Source organism: Bos indicus, chromosome 23, assembly GCF_029378745.1.
Source record: "Bos indicus isolate NIAB-ARS_2022 breed Sahiwal x Tharparkar chromosome 23, NIAB-ARS_B.indTharparkar_mat_pri_1.0, whole genome shotgun sequence".
Classification (NCBI taxonomy): Eukaryota; Metazoa; Chordata; class Mammalia; order Artiodactyla; family Bovidae; genus Bos; species Bos indicus.
In genome coordinates, this window is record NC_091782.1 from 7,609,400 (window position 1) to 7,623,329 (window position 13,930).

The 13,930-nt window shown below is 40.2% G+C and overlaps 1 protein-coding gene across 1 annotated transcript in view; it reads right to left on the bottom strand.

Annotated features, from left to right (window-relative positions):
- TINAG (tubulointerstitial nephritis antigen) overlaps positions 1-13,930 on the bottom strand; it is a 106,433-nt gene that overhangs the window by 76,250 nt on the left and 16,253 nt on the right. Inside the window, exon 4 of the mRNA XM_070777770.1 lies at positions 6,302-6,416. Coding sequence (XP_070633871.1) covers positions 6,302-6,416 — 115 coding nt within the window. The remainder of the gene's footprint in view (positions 1-6,301; positions 6,417-13,930) is intronic.

Genomic DNA, 13,930 nt, shown 5'->3' on the forward strand with positions numbered 1-13,930 from the left:
AGACAGGGAGGCCTGGCGTGCTGCAATTCATGGGGTCACAAAGAGTCAGACACGACTGAGCGACTGAACTGAACTAAACTGAACTGAATTCATATAGATTAACCAGTTTTTTTTTTCATATTTATATGATCATGGAACTCTTTGTAGAAGACCTGTTGATAAGCCACTAACTTAGCTAAGAAGACATATTATGGGAACAATGGCTTCAAACAAGCTATGCAGCCAGGAAGCCAGCTAGAGAAGATAAGAGCTTTTCCTTGAACCAGGAATGACTCACAGATCACCTTTCCCACTCAAGATAAAGAATATGATAAATCTCAGTTCTCATTCAGGTAATGTGCTCAAGGAAAAGGACCTGTCTTGGGCTGGTGATGCAGGGTTCTCAGAAAAACTATCCCAACTGTTGGTAACTGCCTATCCAGTTAGTACAGTTAGTATGTAACACCATCCTATGTTGAAAATTGTATTTAAAAAATGTGTTGGGGGGGGCAGTTATCCAGAAGCAAACACACAGAAAATAATTCATTTCTACTATATTCAGAGTCCATTTGATAACTGGGGGTATTTTGTGTTATATGTAGTCACCAGGCTAAGAAGTAACCTATTTTTAAAGCTCTTCCTGTAGCAACCAGTTTAACTCAGTTCATTTGATCCCATGTTATTCACTGAAGTACTTGTTATGTTTCTGATGTTCTACTATTTGACCAGATACCAGGACAATTTCAACACTCAGAAATTTTTTGAAGAGACTTCAGCCTTCAAGCTACTGTACCTTAGAAATGGGAAGCTATTTCCTTGCTGTGTATCATAAGTGGGCAACAGAACTCTTACAGATCAGCCAAATTTTCCTTATTGCCTTCCTGGAACTACTTGGCAACTTTATTACATTAATTCATAGTGCTAGGTAATTTAAATTCTCCCGAAGCACTAATCGTTTTTCATTTAAATATCGCTTTAGTGACTTTTATGCAAACAAATCCCCAGGAGCCAATAAGTGATTTAGAATTAGATTTCCTTTTTCTATGCTATAAACTGTGGCAACCTGGGAAAGAAATGTACCTCATTTCTCCTAGAATATAAAATACTCCAAGTTGCAGGAAAATAGAGCTTCATAAGATATGTTAGAAAGAATTCAGAGAAAATGTATATTACACCTAAATGAATACTTGGCTTAGTGGGCCCTCACTAGAAGCAAGGGAAAAATATTCCTTATAAAGGGGATGAATTTCTTATTTTCCCAGACAATTCTGTCTCTTTTTATCCAGATAAGGACAAAAATGAAAAAGAAAAAAAAAAAAAAAAAAACAAGAAAAAGTATCTCTTTACCAACTGATCATATAATTAAGTCACTCAAAGTTATGATAACCTCTAAAGATGTTATAATTTACTGATTGTAGAAAAAAAATCCAAAAATATATCTGTTGTAGCTGTTCAGTCACTCAGTTGTGTCCGACTCTTTGTGACTCCATGAACTGCAGCATGCCAGGCATCCCTGTCCATCACCATCTCCTGGAGCTTGCTCTAACTCATATTCATTGAATCAGTGATGCCACCCAACCGTCTCGTCCTGTCATCCCCTTCTCCTCCTGCCTTCAATCTTTCCTAGCATCAGGATCTTTTCTAATGAGTTGGCTCTTCTCATCAGTGACCAAAGTATTGGAGTTTCAACATCAGTCCTTCCAAAGAATATTCAGGATTGATTTCCTTTAGGCTTGACTGGCTTGATCTCCTTAAAGTCTAAGGGACTCTCAAGAGTCTTCTCCAATGCCACAGTTAAAAAAAAAAACAATTCTTTGGTTTTCAGCTTTCTTTATGGTCCAACTCTCACATGCATACATGACTATTGGAAAAACCATAGCTTTAACTAAAGGGATCCTTGTAGATAAAATAATATCTCAGCTTTTCAGCACACTCTCTAGGTTTGCCATAGCTTTTCTTCCAAGGAGCAAGCGTCTTTTAAATTTCATGCCTGTAGTCAATATCTGCAGTGATTTTGGAGCCTAAGAAAATAAAGTCTATCACTGTTTCCATTTTTTCCCCATCTATTTGCCATGAAGTGATGGGACCAGATGCCATGATATTAGTTTTCTGAATGTTAAGTTTTAAGACAGCTTTTTCACTCTCCTCTTTCACTTTCATCAAGAGGCTCTTTAGTTCCTCTTCATTTTCTGCCATAAGGATGGCATCATCTGCATATCTGAGGTTATTGATATTTCTCTGGAAAATCTTGATTCCAGTTTGTGCTTCATCCAGCCCAGCATTTGGCGTCATGTACTCAGCATATAAGTTAAATAAGCAGGGTGACAATATACAGCCTTGATGTACTCCCTTCCCAATATTGAACCAGTCCCTTGTTCCATGTCTGCTACTAACTGTTGCTTCTTGACCTGCATACAGATTTCTCAGGAGGCAGGTAAGGTGATCTGGTATTCCCATCTCTTTAAGAATTTTTCACAGTTTGTTGTGATCCACACAGTCAAAGGCTTTAGTGCCATCAATGAACCAGAAGTAGGAGTAGTCAATGAATTACATTTGCTGCTTAGAAATATATCTAAGCTGATCATTTCAGAAAGATATCTGGTTCCAAGATTAAAAGCCATTTTGCTATTTTGAACCTGAATGGGTCAAAGTTAACTGATTCTACAGGAACACTCAGTACCATTTGGGGGACAGATCTTTTAAAGTCCTGGCTCTGCCCATGATATGGAACAACTTAGATGTCTATCAACAGATAAATGGATAAAGAAGATATGGTACATGTATATATACAACGGAGTATTAACAGATATAAAAAGGAACAAAATTGGATCATTCATAGTGATGTGGATGAAACTAGAGTCTGTCATACAGAGTGAGGTAAATCAGGAAGAGGAAGATATCGCATATTAATGTATATATTATGGAATCTAGAAAAATGCCACAGCCGAACCTTCTGCAGGGCAAGAACAGAGATAAATATATAGAGGATGCAATTGTGAACACAGTAGAGTGGGGAGTGGCTGAGATGAGCTTAGAGACTAGCATTAACATATATACACTGCTGCTGCTGCTAAGTCGCTTCAGTCATGTCTGACTCTGTGCAACCCTATAGACGGCAGCCCACCAGGCTCCCCCGTCCCTGGGATTCTCCAGGCAAGAGCACTGGAGTGGGTTGCCATTTCCTTCTCCAATGCATGAAAGTGAAAAGTGAAAGGGAAGTCGCTCAGTCATGTCTGACTCTAGTGACCCCATGGACTGCAGCCTACCAGGCTCCTCCATCCATGGGATTTTCCAGGCAAGAGTACTGGAGTGGGGTGTCATTGCCTTCTCCAATATATACACTAACATGTATAAAATAGTGGAAAACTGCTTCTTGTACACACAGTGAACTCTGCCCAGAGCTGTGATGACCTAGAGGGGTGAGATGGGAAGGGGAGGGAGGCTCAAGAGGGAAAGAATAAATGTGTACATATAGCTGATTCATGTTGTCATACAGCAGAAGGTAACACATTGTAAAGCAATTCTACTAGAATAAAAAAATTATAATAGTATAGTTCTGGCTCTGCCATCTAAATAATTCTAGGTGGCTTCTCTCTACTTCAGTGTGACTTAGCCTCTCTCTTTCTCAGTGTTCTTGTTTTTAAAACACAGATAATCACAGTACCCACTACATCAAGCCAAGAATTAGATGAGATAATGTATGCAAGAGCTAATAAGAGTGCTTGGCACACAACTCCTCAGTCCATGGCAGCTATTGTGATCTTTTCGCGTACTAGTTATAATTTAGCAGCGTCTGCTACCGGAATGTGAATTGGAATAATAACTCAGGGGATTACATCTTTCGAAAGCAAAGCACATTAAACATTTAATGAGAAACTTGTGGATTTACAACTCATCCAACAGCAAACAGCAGCACTGCTTGCTCTCAAATGCTGAGAGCTTCCAGACAGCCAGCAACTGACATCTTCATTGCAGAGTGAAGTGCCAGTTCTTTAGCAGCCTGGACATTTGTTCTTTGGGCTTTTTTTAAATTTAATTTTTATTTTATATTGGAGCATGACTGATTTTCAATGTTGTGTTTGTTTTAGGTGTACAGCAAAGTGATTCAGTTTGTCTATATGCAAATATTCATCCTTTTTCAGATCCTTTTTCCATGCAGTTTATTACAGAATACTGAGTAGAGTTCCCTGAGATATAGGGGGTGTGTTATGTTAGTCCCTCAGTCATATCTGACTCTTTGAAACCTCATGGACTGCAGCCCTCCAGGCTCTTCTGTCCATGAAATGCTCCAGGCAAGAATACTGGAATGGATTATCATTTCTTTCTTCAGGGTATCTTCCTGACCCAGGTACTGTACCTGAATCTCCTGCATTGCAGACAGATTCCTTACTATGTGAGCCACCAGGAAAGCCCCAAGATATACAGCTCTCTTTTTTGATTATCTATTTTATATACAAGGGCTTCCCAGGGAGCTCCGTGGTAAAGAATCAGCCTGATAGTGCTAGACGCAAGAGATATGAGTGGCAAAGAATCGGACCATACAGGCATACAATGTGTATATGCTAATTCCAAACTCCTAATTTATCCCTCCTTTCCAGCTTTCCCTTTTGGTAAGCATAAGTTTGTTTTTGAAGTAAGTCAGACAGAGAAAGAAAAATATCCTATAATATCACTTATATGTGGAATCTTAAAAAAGAAGTACAAATGCCCTGGGCATTTGTAACAGCATCTCAACTGAGAGGTCCGCACGTGGGGTAGTAAAGCTGCAGCTCTAAGTTAGAGGTCTGTGATAACTAGAGATGCAGAAGTCTCTTTATATAAGACGCCGACGATCAGAAGATAACACCTCTCAGTAACGAAAGGGAAAACTAAGTCAGCAGTACAGAGCACGAAGGTGTTAGAAAACGTGGCAATTTCATGAAGGAGTTTGCCAGCTTGTCAGGCAAAGTTTGAAGGTGTTCTTTAAATGAAAAAATGTGAGGATTTTTGAAGATAAACTTTATTAATCATCAAAGCATACTCATCTGCAGTTACTGGCATTTATTTTTTTAATTTCATAATGGAGAGTCCAAGGGAGCCAACAAAACTCTGTTTTGATGAATTCACAAAATAACTAAGTTTACTTAAAAAAAGATAAATGAGGACAAATAATGATTTGCTTAAGCACTGAGTCACTGGAAAGTCAATTATCAGAAACATGAATTTCTCTGAAATGATTAGCAATGTAAATGGACACACAACCATTCTTGAAGAGACTGTATCTCATTGATATTAGTGAACTTTCAAAGTCCACATGAAAATTTTGAGGGCAGTAACGACCATTTTGGAGAAAGGTGTTTGTTTGTTTTTTAATGACAAAATTATCTCAGAATGCTCAAAACTCACTCTTTCAGTTATTTTAAATGATTTTATTTGCAAAGCAGAAATAGAGACAGACACATAGAAAACAAACGTATGGACACCAAGAGGGGAAAGGGGGTTGAACGGGAGGAATTGGGAGATGGAGACTGACGTATGCACTATTGATACTATGTGTGGACAGAGAACTGATGAGAACCTACTGTATAGCAGAGTGAACTCCACTCAATGCTCTGTGTGACCTAAACGGGAAGGAAATCCAAAAAAGAGGGGATATATGTAAATGTGGGCTTCCCCCATGTCTCAGTGGTAAAGAATTCACCTGCAATACAGGAGACACAGGAGACGTGGATTTGATCTCTGGGCCAGGAAGTTTCCCTGGAAGAGGAAATGGCAACACATTTCAATGTTCTCAACTCCAATACTCTCGCCTGAAAAATCTCATGGACAGTGGAGCCTGGTGGGCTACAGTCCAAAGGGTCACAAAAAGTCAGACACCTCTGAATGCCTGAGCATATGTATAATTACAGCTGATTCACTTTGCTGTATAGTAGAAACTAACACCGGAGAAGGCAATGGCACCCCACTCCAGTACTCTTGCCTGGAAAATCCCATGGACAGAGGAGCCTGGTGGGTTGTGGTCCATGGGGTCGCTAGGAGTCGGACACGACTGAGCGACTTCACTTTCACTTTTCACTTTCATGCATTGGAGAAGGAAATGGCAACCCACTCCAGTGTTCTTGCCTGAGAGTCCCGGGAGCCTGGTGGGCTGCTGTCTCTGGGGTCGCACAGAGTCGGACACGACTGAAGTGACTTAGCAGTAGCAGTAGCAGTAGAAACTAACACAATATTGTAAGCCAACTATACTCCAATAAAAGTTAATTTTAAAAATTGCTTTAAATGCACCTATGAACACACTTATATAAACACACATATACATGAATCAAACTGAGCAAATACTTACGGTCACTTCATTCATGCTCAGAAGCAAGGGGCTGGGTGGTAAGGTGCCAAGGCGGTATTTGAAACCCTCCTCTAATGTCATTCCCCAGAACTGGCTATAGTTCTGGGCTGTCCATCTGCCTTACAAATGAAAGAAAAAAAATAGGTACAGGTTATATGATGTCACTTTCATCAATATAGGTTCATGTGACAAAATTGGAACCATTACTGAAACCTAGGTATTTGTTATATTAATGATGCATTATTGATCACTCTAATATGGAAGCATATCACTCTTCTTAAATTAGGTCTATGTCAATGATTTAAATACCTCATTTGAGGAAACTAAGGTTGTATCAACACAGACTAAATTTAAGAATATGGAATCGCTACTTACAGTGAAGTGATTTTAGTAAAAGGCCAATATAGGTAGTTTCTTTTAAAAATCATTAAATGCATTTTAGAAAGAAGCTTGAATGTTCAGGAATGTGTTTAAAGGTTAAATAAGGTAATGTTTTATTTATAATTTAGATGTGAAAAGAAGTTGACTGTATAAAAAGAAGTATCCATGAAAAATTAAAGACAAAATAGTTACAGTTAAAAAGATTACAGCAATGCTAATTAATTTTATTGAAATATTTAAATATTGCAGCCATGAAATTAAAAGACGCTTACTCCTTGGAAGGAAAGTTATGACCAACCTAGATAGCATATTCAAAAGCAGAGACATTACTTTGCCAACAAAGGTCCGTCTAGTCAAGGCTATGGTTTTTCCAGTGGTCATGCATGGATGTGAGAGTTGGACTGTGAAGAAAGCTGAGCGCCAAAGAATTGATGCTTTTGAACTGTGGTGTTGGAGAAGACTCTTGAGAGTCCCTTGGACTGCAAGATGATCCAACCAGTCCATTCTGAAGGAGATCAGCCCTGGGATTTCTTTGGAAGGAATGACGTGAAAGCTGAAACTCCAGTACTTTGGCCACCTTATGCTAAGAGTTGACTCATTGGAAAAGACTCTGATGCTGGGAGGGATTGGGGGAAGGAGGAGAAGGGGACGGCAGAGGATGAGATGGCTGGATGGCATCACTGACTCGATGGACGTGAGTCTGAGTGAACTCCGGGTGTTGGTGATGGACAGGGAGGCCTGGTGTGCTGCAATTCATGGGGTCGCAAAGAGTCGGACACGACTGAGCGACTGATCTGATCTGATCTGATCTGATTACATATAAATGAGTTAATTTGTGTTAAGTGCCCAATAATCTTAGTCATTATTAACAATAATATGAATTCAATTGATGTAAAATTAGATAACAAAAAAGCACATAATTTTCTAGAAACATATTTCATGCCTTACATAGAGAAGGAAGCTTTGTTTTCAAAATCTTATGTTGATATTTGAAGAAAATTCCTTAAGAGATGATAGGAGATGACACATGAAAAAAGATGAAAAGTAATTTAATCAATTTTGATTAATTTAATCAGAAAAAGATGAAAATAATTTAATCAATGTTGTTTGAATTAGCTACAACTTAAGGACAATATATTTTCAGTACTTAAGTCAAAACTAAACTTTATCCTACTGTGTTTATTACCAAAATTGCTTATAATGGGAAAGGGTCTAAGGAATGATTCAAGATACAACTTAATCTTCAATAATATGCCTGACAAGTTAATGCTTTTCTTTTATAAGATCTGTTAGTTCATAAAACCTTAAGTAACTTTAAGACACAATTTTTAAATATAATGTCCATCATCCAAGGAATTTCAATAAGGAAATTTCTGAATATATTAGATACTGCAGCCTTTATTTAAGAGACTACCAGGACCAGCCTTAGGCAAAATCATGATGTCAGTAAAGTATGTTTTTGGTGCTCTACACTAGTAGTCTTCAGACAATGAGATATTTGTGGGTCTTTTAATTAACCATTCAATTTAGTAAACAGGGATCAATTTTAAAAGATAGAATATGGGGAAAACAACAGGAAATATTAGAGTTTATCAGACAGAATGAGAGTAGGTACTGTTTCTATACATTTAAGTATATGTATAGGCGCACACAAACACGTGTGTGTGTGTGTGTGTGTGTGTTGTTTAGTCACTAAGTCGTGTCTGATTCTTTTGTGACCCCATGGACTGTAGCCACCAGGCTCCTCTGCCCTTGGGATTTCCCAGCAATAGTACTGGAGGGGGTGGCCATTTCCTTTTCCAGGTTATCTTCCCAACCCAGGAATCAAACCCTCATTTCCTGCATTGGCAGGCAGATTCTTTACCGCTGAACCTCCAGGGAACTCTGTATATTATATATCTTTCTTTAAAAAGAAATTTAAATATTGAAGAAATATTTAAAATATTTTGACACATATATTTTCTAAAAAAAAATAAATTTCTATTATGGTTTATTCCAGGATATTGAATATATTTCCCTGTGCTACACAGTAGAACTTTGTTGTTATCCATTCTATATGTAACAGTTTGCATCTACTAACTCCAAACTCCCAATCTATCTCTCCCCTACCCTGCCTCCTGCTTGGCGATCACAAATCTGTTTTCTATGTCTGTCATCACTTTCCAAGTTAGCATTTACTGAATCTTCTTAATTTATCAATCATATTCTCCAATAAATACTGGGAACATAGAAATAAATAAACTTTTCAACCGTCAAAAATCTCATACCCTAAAAAATGACAAAGAGAGAAATGACTTCAGTTTGTGTTATTTATTAGCAGTAGGTCAAACCCTGATCAGAGTAGAGAATTGAAACATAACTCTGCCTGAAGCAGTTAGAACAATTTTTTACAGACAGTGACTTTTCAGTGCTCATTCTAGAAGAATGAGAATGAGTTAGGTAGCCAGATGTGGGGGAAGATAGAATTTATTCTAAACAAAGGCAACTCTGGAGCAAAGCATATTTGAAATTGGGAAGCCCATTTAGCGAAGAGGAGATATGTAATGCTTAAACTATGACAGAGACCAGAAAGACAGGCTGGAAAGAGTGTAAATGATGAGGCGGTAAAGCATTTGGGCCAAATTGTCATTTATGCAGAGAAGCGTAATTATATTCTAAATCAATGGAGTGTCATTGAAGAGTTTTCAAGAACAAGAGTAAGAGAAGCAAAGCTTTGTTTTAGAAGGATAGCCATGAGAGTGTAAAGGATTGGTTTGAGGTTTCACTAGGCTGGAAACAAAAGAAAAACTCAGATCACTTCAAACTAGGCTTGATCAAGAAATGCACTAGAATATAGCATAGAAATACAGGAAACGAATTTCTAAAATAAGCTTTGTGAGAAAAATAAGAGCCTAGTGGCTGAGAGTGAAGAGGGGAAAAGCCTGAAACTAACTTTGGATATTCTGGCTTAGTTGACAGGGTAGAGGGAGCTGCCAGTAACCAAGGATAAGTCAAGGGCTAATCTTTTTAGTTTGGGGTATTTTTGATTTGACACATCATTGAGAAATCAGGACCAACTTATTCAATAGACTAGACATTGAGTTCATAATAAAAAATCAGGTTTAGGGATACCATAGATTAAAAATGGGCACAAATTCTTCTCCATTTCTTCCCATTAAGAAATGGAGTTCATTTCTCCAACTGTTGCAAGTGAGCTGGCCTGGTGACTTGCTCTGCTCAGTAGAAAGCAGTGAAACTGCTTGAAAATTTCAAGCCTCAGCCTCCGAAGGGGTCATTTCTAGCCTCCACTCATGTCCTGCTTGAACACTGTCATTATATGAAGAAGCCAAGGCTGTCCTCCTGGAGACATGTGGGCCCCCAACAACCAGCACCAACCACCAGCCGTGGGAGTGAGGCCACCTAGACAGTACAGCCCGGCTAAGGCTCCAGATGTCTGTGGACACATGAGTAACCCAAGGAAAGATCAGGAAAAGAGCCTCAGCTAAGCCCATCCTGTATTGCTGATGTGAACATAAAAATAAAGCCATGGGTGTACATGTGTTCCCCACCCTGAACCCCTCTCCCACCTCCCTCCCTACCCCATCCCTCAGGGTCATCCCAGTGCTCTGGCCCTGAGCACGCTGTCTCATGCATCAAACCTGGACTGGTGATCTATTTCACTTATGATAGTTTACATGTTTCAATGCTATTCTCTCAAATCATCCCACCCTCGCCTTCTCCCACAGAGTCCAAAAATCTGTTCTTTACATCTGTGTCTCTTTTGCTATCTAGCATATAGGGTCATCGTTACCATATTTCTAAATTCCATATATATGTGTATACAGTATATATAATATACTGTAGTGGTGTTTTTCTTTCTAACTTACTTCACTCTGTATGATAGGCTTCATACAATTCATTAGAATTGATTCAAATGCATTCTTTTTAATAGTTGAATAATATTCCATTATGTATATGAACCACAGTTTTCTTATCCATTCATCTGCCAATGGACATCTAGGTTGCTTCCCTGTCAATGTATGGCAAAACCACTACAATATTGTAAAGTAATTAGCCTCCAATTAAAATAAATTAATTAATTTAATAAAAAAAGAAAATAAATAAATAAAGCTTGTGCATCTGTTTGAGTTTCCTGAGCCATATAGCAAATTCCCATTGGCTATCTATTTTACATATGGTAATGTAAGGTAAGTTTCCATGTTACTGTATCAACCTAGAGGGGTGGGATGGGGAAGGAGATGGGAGGGAGTTTCAAAAGGGAGGAGATGTATGTATACCTATGGCTGATTCATGTTAAGGTTTGACAGAAAACAGTAAAATTCTGTAAAGCAATTATCCTTCAATAAAAAATAAACTAATTTAAAAAAAAAGATCCCACTTGCTGCAAGGTGCAGCCAAAATAAAGAGAACTTTTAATAAATAAATAAAATTTGTGGTTTTAAGCTACTAAATTCCGAAGTGATTTTGTTACATAACATCAGATAACTGAGACTGTCTCTTTCTCCCCTTGTTCCACTACCTTGCTGGTGATCACTTGCGCTACGAATTTAGGATTTATAACAGCCCTATCATTAGAAACCCTTCTACACAGCTATGGCATGTGGGCTCCTCAGCTGGATTGTAAATTCCTCCAAGACATTATTTATTTGTATCCTCAGCAGTGCCAAAAGGGAAACACATGTTTTGTTAATATTAATTGCACGAAAACATAATACAAGGAACACATAAGCACCAAAGCAGGTTATGCAGAATGAATAAAGGCTTGGATCTCAATACTACCAAGATGACAGGAATAAATGCTTTAAAGCAAAGGCTGCATATATTTCCATGTAGGTTATTTTTACAAGAGCCTAAAATAGACATTGAATGATATAAAATGATATCATTTTCACACAATGAAAGCAACTTGAACATCAGAAACAGTAAATATCTGAGAATTAGAACTTTCTTTTAAATTCAAGGACTTTTTACACTCTGTCTTTTCTTCCCTGGTAAATAATTTTAGTGTTAGTCCTTTTCTTCATCACTCATCTCTTTTACTTAACTCTTGTGGGCAGAGAGCAAATTGGCCAAGATGGTGTGTTCAGGCTCCCTCTCCCCATGTTTTGTAAACAATGAGTATGTAACAGCAGAGATCATTTATAGCATTGCACATGCCTGTCACGAGGTACTCACTTGGTCACAGGTTGTGTGCAGTACACATATATGTGAGCTCCACCCATAAAGTCGGGGTTTTACTGTGATGTCATGGCTGTGTCTGTTGGATCAGTCACGAGAGGAGAGAATTGTATGGCTGCTGCATCAGCCAAGAGAGAATACTGCTATGGCTTCCGAACCAGCCAAGAGAGAGGCTGTATTAGAGCTGCTGTGCCAGCCAGCAGAGAATAAATGTGCCTCCAGTTCCTGTGGCTCCTCAAGTCTCCTTCCAGCCTCTTAGCTCACAGCTTGCCTCCCCTGGGTTCAAAGAACAGTGTCCACAGTGGGATACAGCAAGACAATTGGTGCCACAAACAGGATGATCAGCAATACAATTGGCATAGTTGGCAGGATATCCAGCAGGTAGGGGAGCCTGAGGTTCCACTAGATGGAGGAAGCCAGTGGCCACCAGATAGCATATGGTACTGGTGGCCTCTGTTCTCTTGACATGGGCTCCAGTTGGAAGACTGGGAAGTGGTGGATGGTTCACTGGATAGTATTGAAAAGGCGTTACAGGCAATGAGTTCTCATTTGCCCAACAAGGCAGCACGAACTGCCTGGCACCGTGGGGTGGGTTTTCCTGACTGCCCTGAAGGCGAATATTGATAGTGCTCTCTGTGATGCCATGCCGGTGTGCAATGTGCAGAGACTCTTGGAAGAACTAGAGCAGCATATATTGGTGTTAAAGTGAGAACCCCGTGGCCCTGAAGAACCCAGCATCTCTGACAGCGAGGCGGTAAGTGACAGTGAGGATGAACGTTATGAGCCCGTGGGTCCCCGCTTGGCAGTGAGGCCCGTTGTGCAGCAGAAAGTGAAGCATGAGCAGCCTAAGGCCAAGGAGTGGGGCTTCGTCAAGGGACCCCAGTGTGACTGAGTTCACGACATATACTCAGGTGGAGTTGGTCAACTTGGGTAAGCAGTTTCAGCAAACGCACAGGAAACACTTGGAAGCATGGCTTTTGTGACTTTGGAACACAGGGGTGGGCCGCGCACCTGAGAGGTTTTGCAGATCCTTACTGAGAGAAGCCCTGGAGAAGGAAATGGCAACCCCACTCCAGTGTACTTGCCTGGAGAATCCCAAGGACGGAGGAGCCTGCAGGCTACAGTCCATGGGGTTGCAAAGAGTCGGACACAACTGAGCGACTTCACCTCACTTCACTGAGAGAAGTAGAGAGACGGCATGCAGGACGCCATTTTGAAAGTGCCAAGAGCCCACAGGTGGCCCGAGCTAGCAGGGGTCCCAACTGGGTTATGCAGATGCAAACGTGGCCTAATTTATGGGGAGGGTACTGTAAAGGCCGTGTCCTCAGATTTAGAAAAGTGTAATCATGTGGGTGAACTGTGAACAGGGACCACAAAACACCCCTTCCTTGCGGGGTGGGCCTGGTGCCTGTCGGGGGTTTTGTGTGTCCTTAATTAAAATTCTGCAGGAAGGGAGTTGCCCCTGTGGAGGCTTTCCTACAATCTCACAAGGACAGACAGTGGACTGGACTTGGCCATGAAAGATAAAGGCACTCCACGTGCAGTGGGTGACTCTTCTAGCACCATGAGGGCAAGGACTGGAACAGGAGTCCCGAGTGATACCTGGTGTTCGGTTTTGCTATGTATTGGGGATGTAACTGCTGTTGTAGCTACTGCTGTTGCAAGATGTAAATCCAAGGGTCAGTGTTACTGGCCAAGGGAATATCACAGATGGATGGCACACAGAATGTGAGCGAGAGACCCTGAAGGGGTGGAGTGTGGGGAGAGAGCAAATTGGCCAAGATGGCGTGTCCAGGCTCTCTTGCCCCACATTTTGTAAATAATGACTGTGTAACAGCTGAAATCATTTACAGCACTGCACATGTGCGTCATGAGGTACTCAGTTGGTCACGAGTCGTGTGTGGTATGCATATATGTGAGCTCCACCCATAAAGTAGGGGAAGTTACTGCTGCCTCACGGCTGTGTCCATTGGGTCAGTCACAAGAGGAGAGAACTGCAGTACATCCGCTGAGCCAGCCAAGAGAGGGGCTGTGTTATGGCTGCTGTGCCCACCAGGAGAGAATAAACGT